Genomic DNA, 13,408 nt, shown 5'->3' with positions numbered 1-13,408 from the left:
TATATATATATATATATATATATATATATATATATATATGTATATATATATATATATATATATATATATATATATATACACAGCATACATATAGAACCTCCTTAAAGGGACACTGTGTTTAAGGGGTGGACACAGATAAATCAAAACAAACAAAAATGTTTTATTGCGTACGAAACAGCGAATTAACTCGATTTGAAGTTCCACTTTTTCTCTAAAAATTATTTGATGAGAGTTAGACAATCACATGTAGGAATGAAACCAGTATGTATTGTAAAATTCTTGCTGAAATTCGCACCACCCCCGTGTTTTTGCTGTGACATTCTGTAATAAAATAATTTAGGGTCAAGGCGGATGTGAAGAGTCAGTCCTGAACTCTGAATATATGTCCAAGCATCTTAAAATGTAAACAAATGATCACGCAACTCTATTGTTTATAGCCGAAGTCGCCAAGCCACCACGTTACTGTAACCCAGCCGATCAGTGAGCGAAGCCAACTCCGACCGATTAGCGGTCCGATCTTGTGAACGAAAAATTTTTAAACTTCATACATTGCTTAATTTATTCTTTCCACCAAAGATAAGGATCTTCCACGACTGCACTGATCTTTAGTGTACAGAACTACCCTGTCCTCCCTCCAACTTCGATTTTCGGTACGTAAACAATTTTTGCAAGAGTTGTAATCCTAATTTATGCGGGAAATTAACATTACAAATTGGCTGATTACGGTTTTGATTGCATCAGATTTTAATGATTTTGATGACGATTACGATAACAAGTATTTTAAGCATTTAGCTAACGATTATAGTTGTGATTACATACAAATGCAGTCGATTACGATTGATTGCCCGTAATTGTGATTGCTCTAAGCCTGCTAAGTCTAATTCATTGTCCGTTTTTTTTTTTTTTTTTTTTAAGCTTTTGCCAAAACGCCCCGATTTTTGTTCAGCTAATATCCTTTTCCCTCCCCCCTCTTCACGCAATAGAAAAATTTAAAGTGACAGGACCAACTGAGAGATTTTACTCAAACATATTTAAATTCATAAATTTCCTCTTTTGCGGTAGTGCTACAAATATGTCATTTATATCTATTTTTTAAATTATATTTGGGCTCATGTAACCGTTTTTGATGTTTTCAGTGATGAGTGAACAGTCATATAATAAATTTTAAAACGCAACAAAAAACGAGCGATTAAAAGCTGCATTCTCTCAACAGACTCAAACATTCATTCTGTATACCGACGTACAAGCACATTAGAAGACTTAATCTCGTAATTTTTCAGGCAACTCCAGTTTATTTAAACACTTCGATCTCCGTAACTCAGACTCGGGGGGGAAAACTTCGAATGGGGTATTTTTAAGGGTTTTCGAACAGTACCAAACTTTGAAACGATACAGTAACTTCGTTGTCTAGAAAGCACATTAGGGTTGTTTCCTTGAGTCAAAAGTGCTACTTTTAGTCACTGAAATTGATAGAATGAGCAAAAAAAAAAAAAAAAAAAAATATCATGGATCGTAAAAAATCTTTTATTTTCAAAACGTTTAAGGTTTTAATTAATTTTTAAAGCTGTCCGATTTTTTAAATAAGGCGTGTACTTTATGATGTCACAAGTGATGAATTTTGGCGCGTACTCCACTGGCGCTCTGAATGTTTACGCTTGCTGTCTACCGCGTTTCCAGGTTATGCTAATTCAGAAGCGAATTAAATATTGCGTTCTGCGCTAATGGCATCAGTGAATGGCATTTCATCACTTGTGATGTCATGTGCAGAAGCGTAGAAAAGGAAATTGTGAATCTGCGCACCGATTAAAATAGTTTTTAAAAAATATTAAACTTAGTCAAATTTTATAAAAAGTGGTCAAATCCTATGCTTTTAAGCACTTTCTTTCAGAAAAAATACCTTTAAAATTCCGGAAACGATCCCATTTTATACCAGTTTTCAGTCTAAAACTTAAAGATCTAATGGTTTCGAATTTTTTGAGTTTCGAATCCCCTCCCCCACATTACCCTTCCAGGTTGCCAATGTACCTTTGTGCGAGATTTGGCCAAGATCCGCCATAAACTAGTTTTTTAACGAATATACGAACAAACCACTTTAATTGCTGTTGTACTTGTATAGATTTCGCGATATGGTGTGTGTACACCCTTAGATGGAAAATGTTATTTTAGTTTTTAAGTACATTGTCTTTTCTTGCCATCAAAATAATTCTGCTTTCGGTGTGCGATTCCAAATGTTTTGCATGCCTTGTACGAGATTATAGTTTAACATTCTTTTATTCTTTTCGTTCTTTTCAGTTATAAATTTGCATGCTGTTGGAGTGCAACAAGTGTGATGCCAGACTTTGACGTGCCCTACATGAACAAACACCTTTGTTTTTACTTTCATCTAAGGAATTACGTCAAAATGAGTTTACGAAGAAATGCAATGAGACTTTAAGATTAAGGCTTAGCAATTACTATAGTATTCATTCCTTAGCCAATCCAGGCAACCACAACAGAAGATTGTAGTGTATGTTATATAAAGGGTAGTCAACTACAAGAATTTACTCATTTTTCGTAATGTTGCCAGCAAGTGTCTCAAACCTTTGCATGCGGTCAAATTCATGTAGTAATAGTTCTTGCATAAGAAAATATCGATTCATCTTAATATCCTTGAACAAAACCTTGTTTAACCAGAGCAAGTAAGTGTTTATCAGTTATAAAAGAAAATAGTGACGCCTGCATTGAGGAACTCGTTTGACGAACGTCATTTTATTTTATGGTCTACATCTTGCATATAATGACAGAAGAATAAAATCTAAAATGTTCATCCGATTCTATAACTCTCTTGCCAGCAAAAGTGATCTGCTTGAACATAAATATTTCAATCAACTAGTCTTAATCATGAAGCTGCTAATCAAAAAAAGGCAAAGTTGCTATCTGAAAAGAAACGTTTCATTTGATCTCCGTAACATTTTCCCGTGTTTAGTGTAATCAGTACCAACGCTTTTATTCCTTTCAATGTTGTTTGTTGATCGTGTGCAGTGAAAATTGCTGACAATTGACACACTTTTGATTAAGTTACAACGAATTAAGTGTATGAACCCTTCTGAAACCTTAAGAAAAAAAAGGTTGTGACAAGATCTTCATTAATATTGGCTTATCAAAGCGAAATATGGTAACTGGAATCGAGTTAAACTGAAAAGAAAATAGTCTGGGTGGAATAAAATTGACTTTTGTCGAAAATCCTAAGGTGCTATAGTTAAAAGAGTTTGATTGCTTAATGGTTGATCAAATCCCGTTTTGAACTTTCATTGAGGAGTTAAACTTGGAACAACAATGATTATTGTTATTTAAATGAAAAAATTTGCGTTAAAAAATATGAGGGTTTTTATTGAAAAAACACTGTACGGTTTCTAACCTTTTTAAACGTTTGGGAACTGTTAGATCTTTGTATAAAAGTCCATTAAGAACAATTTCATACCATTCAGCAATGGCGAATAATCCTCTGATCCATAATGGCTCTACAGAACTTTATTCCTGTGAACACTGTTCAGGAGTATTTGCTTTTGTTTCAGACTTAAAGAGACATTTAAAAGGAGTCCATAATGGTAAAGAAACAAACTCATATGAACATTGTCCGAGGACATTCCCTAGTGCTTCACATTTAAACCGTCATGTGAGCATCCATACTGCCGAGAAACCCTTCACCTGTGAACATTGCTCAATGGTATTTTCTAAAGTTTCAAATTTAAAAGATCATGGAAAATTTCATACTGGCGAGAAACCATTCGCCTGTGAACTTTGCTCAAGAGTATTTTCTCGAATTTCAAATTTAAAATTACATGTGAGAATTCATACTGGAGAGAAACCATATAAGTGTGAATTTTGCTCTAAGGAGTTTACTCAAATGGGACACTTGAAAGGGCACCGGAGGACCCATACTGGCGAAAAACCATTTTCCTGTGAACAGTGCTCAAAGGTATTTACCAACGCTTTGAATTTAAAGAATCATCTGAGAACTCATACTGGCGAGAAACCATTCACTTGTGAACATTGCTCAATGGCATTTGCTGATGGTTCGAATCTAAAAAAGCATGTAAGAATTCATACTGGCGAGAAACCATATAAGTGTGAAATTTGTTCTAGGGAGTTTTCTGAAATAGGACACATGAAAAGACATCGGATGACCCATACTCGCGAACGAACATTTTCCTGTGAACAATGCTCAAAGGCATTTTTTAGCGCTTCAAATTTAAAGAGGCATCTGAGAACGCACACTGTCGAGAAACCCTTCGCCTGTGAACATTGCTCAATGGTATTTTCTAAAGCTTTATATTTAAAAGATCATGTGAGAATTCATATTGGCGAAAAACCATATAAGTGTGAAATTTGTTTTAAGGAGTTTCCTGAAATACGGCCCCTGGAAAGACACCGGAAAACCCATACTGGTGAAAGAACATTTTCCTGTGAACAATGCTCAAAGGCATTTTTTAGCGCTTCAAATTTAAAGAAGCATCTGAGAATCCATACTGGCGAGAAACCCTTCGCCTGTCAACATTGCTCAAAGGTATTTGCAGATGGTTCAAAGCTAAAAAATCATGTAAGAATTCATACTGGCGAAAAACCATATAAGTGTGAAATTTGTTCTAAGGAGTTTTCTGAACTAGGACACCTGAAAAGACACCGGAGGACCCATACTGGCGAAAAACCATTTTCCTGTGAACAATGCTCAAAGGCATATGCTAGTGCTTCAAGCTTCAAGAAACATCTGAGAAATCATGCTGGCTAGAAACCATGATCCTGCGCATATTGCTCAAGAGTATTTTCGCAAGCTTCAAATTAAAAAAATCATGTGAGAATTCATACTGGAGAGAAATCATATAAAATTTGTTTTAAGCAGTATTCCTGACTAGGACACCTGAAAAGACACCGGAGAATCTATAGTGGCGAAAGAACATTTTCTTGTAAACAATGCTCAAAGGCATATTCTAGTGCTTTCAGCTTAAAGAAACATTTGAGAAATCATACTGGCGAGAAACCATGATCCTGTGAATCACCGATTGGAATAAATATAAAACTTTACACATCCTTCGGTAAAACACTTAAATGTATTGAACACGTGTTTTTTTTATCGGCAACAAACAGCTTTAACGGGATGAAATTTACCCCTAAATATTGGATAGTTGGGATATTAGAGAGTACAATATATTCTTTCATTTTTAATTTTGAATACAAAAATTCAAATAATGATTGACTTTGTGTTATTGATGTTTTTTTTTTTTTTTTCAGATAACTAGTGTTAGAAGTGCATATGAAGGGGCACTCATGGTGCCAATTCCGCCATTGTAATTTTGAAGGAGGATAATTTTATAGGAGAGCTAATTCCATCAGTCCTGGGGGGGGGGGGGTGCGTTGGGATCCCTGCTGCCTTGTATATGAACTGAATAAAGTTGCTACATAACATCACATCTTACGCTTTAGCATAGGCTTTCCAAAGCTCCAAAATTTAAATTGCATTCAAATTAAAAAATATTTTCACCACTTTAAAAACATTTCTGAAATTCGGTTCCTAAATTTTAAAGGGGGAGCAGGAGGGGACGATAATCCCCCTAATTTAGTAAAAAGATTTATAGTTACTTTTCAGTTTCCCCTATCCTCTGAAATAGCGGACCTGGCCAGATAATGGAAATTTTCATTTTTTTTAGTGAGAATGCATGCCAATCAGGGGTGCCCCCCCCCAAGTTCAATATGGCAATCCCCCCCCCCCCCCCCACTACCAAAAAAAATCTCAACCGTCTTTTCCTTTTTTATAGCTTTTGTTTTTTTCTGTTTATTTATTTATTTATTTTTTGAATATTTTTATTTACTTACTTATTTATTTTTAATTATTATTGTTATTATTACTTTATTTGAAAAGTTCTGTGCCGGTGACATACCACACACACGCGCAAACTAAAAAATTAAATGAAATAAAATGTAAACAATAAAATAAAATTTAAAAAATAATAATTAAAATAAATAAAAAATCACCTCCCCCCGATGCCAATTATAATTAATATGACTAAAATGCACAGTTGGTATTATTTATATTCACTTTAACTCCCAAAGAAAAAATTTACACTTTAGAAGTCGGGTTACCAAAGCCAAATTATAATAAATTGGGAAATTGAAACAAACGTCGATTATTAATTTTTTGAAATCTCATGTTTTATTTTAAAGCATGTTTTCCAATTTAAAGGTGCAGTTGCCCTCCCTTGCCGCCATCTAGATACGCCCATGGTAATAATGCAATTCGATTAAAAATATGTTTATTATTTTACTTAATTAAAAAATGTGTAACAGGTTTTGGTCCGGATAAAACCCTGCCTTTAAAGCACTGTTTATAACTTATTATAAAAATTATTTTGAGGGACATTCTTTCATTGAAGTACTTTCTAAGTTTAACTTTAAAGTATCCAACAATATTTCCTTTCAACTTTAATTTTATCAATTATTTGTTATTCAAAGCGAAAGAGAAACCGCATTTTAACACGCAAACAAATGCAATCGTGCGGTTTGTTGGCAACGCTAAAAACGCCATCTATCGGCTCAAACTGAACTATATTTCTGGTCGAAAATTACTGTAGGCTCCTCAAACAGCGCATCGTTGCATCCTCGTAGGCTACGCCTCTGGGGAGGGGCCCTACAGATTTTGTTGCAGAAGGATGGATTGGAACGGACGTGGTTAGTTACCGGTTAACCATGGCCGACCGGTTGTGTTTTGCGAATTATCCTAAATAAATATTGAAAACCGACGTCACGGCAATCTGTAAAATTAGTGCGATAAAGCTGCCAAATGTGTAACCCTCTCTGTTCCTGACAGCCAATCAGATCAGCAGAATCTAGGAATATTTCCTGTTGTAAGTACCATTGGATCCCATATGTTTCGTTCGATCGATGTATGTTTTGCTTTTGGAAAAGATAAGCGGTGACGTCTGGTAATGCTCTGCAAGATCTTTATGATTATCAATTTTCATAATGAATTATTTCCAGAAGTAAGTAAGAGTAGACGATCCTACGATTGTTGCTTTTGGTTTCATAATTTATCTATTATTTATATGAGTTTTTAAAACCGTTTTATATTCTGAGTGTAATGATCCATTTGAAACTATTTTTTTAATATTCACTTCGTGCCCTTTTGACAAAAAAAGATCTCCTTTGTGGAGATATTTTGCCTGTTTTCAAGAGTTTAAACTTTTGAAGGCACTGTGTGAAATTATTTTTTTTACAAAAGGTTTTTATCATGTTATCTACTGAGGTACCCGCATAAGCTATTAAATATGGCAGGAAAAATTAGATAGCAAAAATTTCCCTTGTGGACACGAAATGATCCAATAACATGTAAAATGTTCAGGAAAATAAATATTGGGAGTCATAAATAAATAAGCATTGGAAGCATTTGCATATATATCAAAAACATTTAATACTCTTTGCAAAAAAAAAAATTAAACCAGTATCCATAGTGAAAAATTTATTTTCCTTCTTCATAAAACAAACTTGCATAATTTTAATCCCAGAACTATATTTCTGCTGACTGTGCAAACCAAATGTACAGGGTGCGGCAAAAAAAAATCAGGCAAGCAATTTTCCATATAACTTTATTAAAAGTAAATCAGTTAACAAAACATAAAAAATATTAATATGAGAAGACCTTTAGCAATTAATAAATTAATTGGCTTCAAACTGGCTGTCTTTTGAAGTAAAACAAAGGTGCAACTGATTGAAAATTTTCATTCAAGGGCCGCAAATCCTTTAATCAATCCTACTCCTATAAAGCAATTGTTTTAGAGAGTCCAAACTTATGTGTTGTTTAGGGTAGACCTTTGACTCTAAAATAGGCCATACAGTGCAATAAATGGGGTTGAGGTCTAGCGAGAAGGGCGTCCACTCTATAGATGATATCAAATCAAAAACTGCTCCTTGCACCACTCTTGTCTTTTTTGGCCGTGTTAACTGATGTGGTTTTTCTTTCAAACAATATTAATCAGGTTTGAAAGTCAAAAAATTACAATTATTATTTCAAGTTTCAAAGGCGATCAGAAATAGAAAATGTAATTGTTATAATTAGACACATATTATTTAATATTATTGGTTGATATTATTTTTTACAACTTGACTTATTTCTGGTGTTTGACCATGAAAGCTCTCAGTTATAAAACAAAAAGGTTTCTTTTTTTTTTTTTTTTGTTTCTTTTTCTAATTAAACTTACTTTTATGTGTCAAGCAGAAAAAGAAGATGTATGGATTGCATATATTTTTTAATACTTAACCCTTTATATGTTCCAAGAAACACAGAGCTATTAAGAAACCCTATTTTTATTCATAAAAAAAATCAAATTTTCCATTTTTTCGTGAAAAAAAAAACGGTAAAAAAACGTTTTTTTTCCCCACTACTTTAAAATTTCCAGAAATTTTACATCTCTAGTTGTGATAGCTTTTTCTGCATATTAAAAATAATATTATGTGTATATTCTCTTATATTTTATACATAATCCTGACAGCTCAATTTTTCAGAATTTGAAATGAATCTGATCTGGCTTTCTGAAGCACTGCTGTTTAATGCCAAGTTACTAACAAATTGTAGTTCTGCCTAGTCCATCTTGGGAAAATATCAAAAGAAGTAAGTACTACATGTCATTAAAAAAGGTTTTTTTTTCAATAGTTATCTTGAACATGGTCTAACCCTTCGTCTGAAGTACACTGTACTCTGAATTCCCAGCCGAAAATTAATATTTTGGTTTGAAGGGAAATTGCCCACATAAATTGCACTGAACAACTTTGGATTATTTGTGGCACTAGCGCAGCTAGAAATTCCTTCTGAGGGAGATTTTTTTTTATCAAAAATACCTTCCGAAGGGTATTTTGATCAAAACACCCCTTTCATGTGCATTAAGGACTGTATTAGAATTTGCATTTATGCTAAAACCAATGGCTCTGGGGGGTGTTTTCACCCCCCAAAACCCCCCTGCACTCAGTGGCGGATACAGCCGGCGGGCAACCGGGAATTTGCCCGGTGGGTCGGTCATGCTTCGGGCCGATCAATTAACGGTAAAATATTTCGGGCCTGTCTACTAACAGCAGGGTGGCGACAGATCAGGGAAATCAGGGAGATCAGGGAAAAGTCAGGGAACTTTATTAATCAGGGAAAAGTCAGGGAAATATCAGGGAATTTTGAAAAAATAACAGAAAATCAGGGAAAATTGATTTTTTGAAGAAAGAAATTTTTTTTTGCTTTACAAAATTAAGTACTCTTAATTCCCTACGCATTTTCCGCCAATTATCTGTTCAAAAAAAAAAAAAGAAAAGTAAAATTAATGAGGTGCGATTATACACTGCCGCATATTTGTGCATATTTTTTTCCTCAACGTCAAAGTATTGAATCTTACTTATTAACCACAGGATGAACTTTGAAAGATTGCTTTTGTGTCTGTTAGGTTGTTTATTTTACCTAGCTTGAAATTTTCCTTTTACGCTTTCAATCCTACGTAAAATAAACAACCATACAGGCAAAGAGGAAGCCTTCAATTATGCCTTAGCTCCTTTGCCTTTATTCCATTGTCTCAAAGTAATTAGCGTACTATAATCACGATTTCAAGAAGAAATCTTTGGTTTTTGAATTAATTCAATAAAAGCTCAAAAGTTATTACTTCTTCGCGTTTTTAATTGAATTGCTAAAATTGAACTTTCAATTAAAAAAACTTTGTTTTTTGCCGTTATGCTATTTGTTGTCACCGCAGATTATAAAGGTTTTCTTTTCTACAGACTTTAGTGATTCTTTGATTTTATAACCAAGTTGTATTCTTTTATATATTTTGAAATTAACTGATTGCTTTTTTTTTCTTGCATTTTAAAGTTGTTTGTTACAAAAGCAATCTAAGATTTTTTCTCGTTACATACTGAAATCATTTGAAATAGAGTTAACTTGTGTACTTAAGAAAATATCTTTATTTTTTTATTGTTAAAATGCTGTATTCATTCATTAAAACCTATGTTCTTGATTGGAGAAAAGCTCCCTATGAATGGTTGTCAAAGGGTTTCATCTGTTTTGCATAAATATGTCAATTAGTTATATAAGAATAACTACATTACTTCTATTCTTTTACTATTACTTGTTATTCTTGCAACAATTATTATACTGTTTGAAAACTTAGAACTAAAAAGTAATTGAAATTATTTTGAACACACATAATTTTACACATGTTTTTAAGATGTTTACACATGTATTAATGCATAAATACACATGTTTTTAAAAGTAATTTTAATAGTTTATTAAATTCTTTTGCTAAGTGGTTTCTGGAAGTAAAGTTTTTTTTTTATTTTAATTTTCTATAATCTTTCCATTGTATAAAAATTTAATATACTGTTTTGTAGGTCATTCCCCCCCCCCCCCCCCGAATTGTCATGGTTCTTTTTTTTTCTTTTTTTTTTTAACCATTTTATTACAAAAAGTAGCATCTTTTTAAAATATATCTTTAGTTCAACAACTTTACATAACTTAAAACGTTTAAAATACTGCATTTTATACAAACATGCAATGGATTTCAAGTAAAGCAAAGAAAGAAAACCATTATCATTGGTAACGTAAATCAGTTAAATTTGGTGAACTTAATCAGGGAAATCAGGGAAAAGTCAGGGAACTTTTTTTCACCGTTCCTGTCGCCACCCTGAACAGTAAAATGTAAATTTTGTGCGCATGTGTTTAGAATAAAGCAAATTCACAAAACACAGCCTCAGCTCCTCTTTACGCATGGGCTAAAGCTTGCGGGTGGAGGGAGGCAGGGCCGTCACCAAGGGGGGGAGGGGGAATTTCGGAAATGGGGTTGCCCAGGGCCTGATTATCACACAGGGGTCCCAGCCCAGGCCTGGGACCCTATGTTTCTAAGGCGCTCCAAATGTGTCAAAGAATTATGCATAGCATTGCAACAATATGAAAAATACATGTATTTTTTTAAAAATAATAAAAAGTTATGATTTATTAATTGAAAAAAAACTTCTTAAAAGGGGAATTTTTAATCATTCTGCCAGTAACGAATTTCCTTGGTCATGATTATGAGGGGGCCCAAAGGAGATTCATAAATGCACATAAGTGATTCATACATAGTTGTGTGATTAGACAAAGAGGCCTCCAAAAGTGCATTCGTGCTTTAAAAATGTAAATCAAACACTGCATAATCTTCAGGGAGCCTCCAAATTAATGTGGGCCTCACTTTTAGTTATTCAGGCCCCGGAGCTGCCAATATATTTTTAGTGGTATAATAAAAAATAAATGAATAAATTTAAAAAAAAACAAAAAAAACAGGAAAACCTTAGCGGTCGTAAAAAGTTAAAATACTTTTGGTTTCTTTGACACTTTTATTTATAAATGACAATTCACAATTGCTCTAAAATGCAACTTACAACGAGGGCCGACGTGAGGTCATGTCAACTTAGTTGGAGAATAGGGGCCTAGCTCGGAATTGAATTTGTGCAGAGGGAAAATATCCTAACGGTGAAAGGTGTAGAAGGGGGTCTGTGAAAAGAATTTACTTATGTCATTTGTTTCCCCTTTTGCTCTCGGCGACCCTGTTTATAACAATTGGAATAAAAGTGACAAAATATTTTTTTTCCTTACGTTTTTTCCCGTATTTTGTACTTCCGTAATTACTTTAAAAAAATGCAATTTTAAAATACCATTGAGGAGCATGAAAGACTCTACAAACAGTATCAAATTAAAAGTCAAACGGCGCCGAAATGTGAGTTTCAAACATTTTTTGACGAAACAAAGTATTCTGTTCGCTGTACAAACTCACGGTTTCGGGCCCCTCCGTTTAAAAAGAAAATAAGTTGATAAAAACCAATGTCGAAAGAATTCCGGTGGTCCCCAGAATCTCCCCCCCCCTCCTAATATCATCGAAGATGGTGTAAAATTTAAATTTTTGAGCTTCAATTAAGAGAATAGCCGAATCCACTCCCGCCATAACATGGAATTCCAGTTTCGAAAACTTGCTGGAGAGAAGCACTCGAGCCCCTCCCATTTTTTTAACATTTTCAAAGATGATCTAAAACTGTGTTTTTAAATTAACAGTATCAAAAATTTTCTGGGAAAGTGCCCCGTCCCCTCCTCTCTCTCGGCATCATCAATGAAGAACGTTTTAAATCTCGTTTTTAGTGCTTCAAATTCGAAATTTTTCCGGGGTTAGCCTCTTGAATATTCCTTTTCCGAACATCACTGAAGGTCATCAAAAGTTTCGTTTTTGGAACTTAACTTTCGAGTAACTGCCGGTGCCCTAGTCTTTACCAAAAAATGCTTTTAAGACTTCAATTTGAAAATTTTCTGGTGGATGGCTTCGGAATCTATCTTGACTTAAAATCACCAAACATCTTCTAAAACTGCGTTTTTAGAGCTAATATTTTTTAAAAAAATTTCAGAGGAGAGCCCCCGGAACCGCTCTTTATAGCATATACTCGAAGATAATTTAAAATTCTGTTTTTGGATTTCCACTTCCGAAAAATTGCAGCAGGAGAAACCCTGAACCTACGCTCCCCTAACATCACCAAATATTGACTAAAATTGAGTTTTTAAGACTACAATTTCGAAAATTTTCCGGGGCAGCGGCCCCCTGGATCCCTTGTTTCAGACTCAATGATAATATTTCTATTAACTTTATATTGCTAATACTTTAATGACTCCCAGAAGCCAGAAAGCTAAGTCCACTCTCTCTCTCTCTTTGTATTGATACATGCGTTTGAAAAAAAAAAAAAAAATATGGGGTTGTCAAACTGGTACCCGACTCCTCCCACCAGGTTTTTGACCTCGTATCGAATCTGGGGTTCGTCAGGGTATGGCAGTATAAAAAGGGAATGTTTATAATAGGGCCCAGTAATGTATGTTTGTGTCAAGGGACCCATCACGTTCTAAGACGGCCCTAGTTACATCGCTAGATCAGTTTCATAAAACAGGGCAATTAAGTTACTTGTTATGACTGCAGAAAAGGACATACTAGCCAACCAGTGTTATCATTACGGAAATATTCAATCAAGTTCCGGGCATTATAAAAATACTTAAATGGACAACTACAATCACAATTTTCCCCAAAAATAAGGTTTAGCTTATATTGTATCAATTTGATCACCATTAAAGCACAGAAGTGTTCTTATCTGTTAAATTTCGTTTAAATAAAACATATTTAGTTGTTAAGAATAATTTCCTCATATTTAAGTGATATCCCAATCGTTAGGTAAAATTTAATATCTATAAGAGCTATGGGGCCGCTACATCTCCTAATGCCAGGGCCGATTTTTTCAATCAATCCGCCACTGCCTGCACTGTGCCACTGATTTGTGGTAATTAGTATTTGAATTTATTGGGAGAATCCTTGTATAAAATGCGCTTAAAGGATAATCCTTAGTA

General features: G+C 34.1%; 1 protein-coding gene across 1 annotated transcript; it reads left to right on the top strand.

Moving 5' to 3' along the window:
• The first annotated feature begins 3,469 nt into the window (after positions 1-3,469).
• LOC129227916 (zinc finger protein 678-like) lies at positions 3,470-5,328 on the top strand. The gene is made up of 2 exons (XM_054862537.1): positions 3,470-4,462; positions 5,269-5,328. Exons 1-2 carry the CDS (start codon positions 3,470-3,472, stop codon positions 5,326-5,328), a joined length of 1,053 nt encoding a protein of 350 aa, XP_054718512.1.
• Positions 5,329-13,408: the final 8,080 nt, after the last annotated feature.

The sequence above is a fragment of the Uloborus diversus genome, chromosome 8 (genome assembly GCF_026930045.1).
Source record: "Uloborus diversus isolate 005 chromosome 8, Udiv.v.3.1, whole genome shotgun sequence".
NCBI classification, from domain to species: domain Eukaryota; kingdom Metazoa; phylum Arthropoda; class Arachnida; order Araneae; family Uloboridae; genus Uloborus; species Uloborus diversus.
Note: the sequence above shows the minus strand (reverse complement) of the source record. Positions and strands in the feature narration are given on the sequence as shown.

Excerpts from the sequence above, each read along its gene's own strand:
- LOC129227916 (XM_054862537.1), top strand. The coding sequence starts at position 3,470 with ATGGCGAATAATCCTCTGATCCATAATGGCTCTACAGAACTTTATTCC. Across the intron at positions 4,463-5,268 it reads CCTGTGAACAATGCTCAAAG|ATAACTAGTGTTAGAAGTGC; the intron begins GCATTTTTTAGC and ends TTTTTTTTTCAG.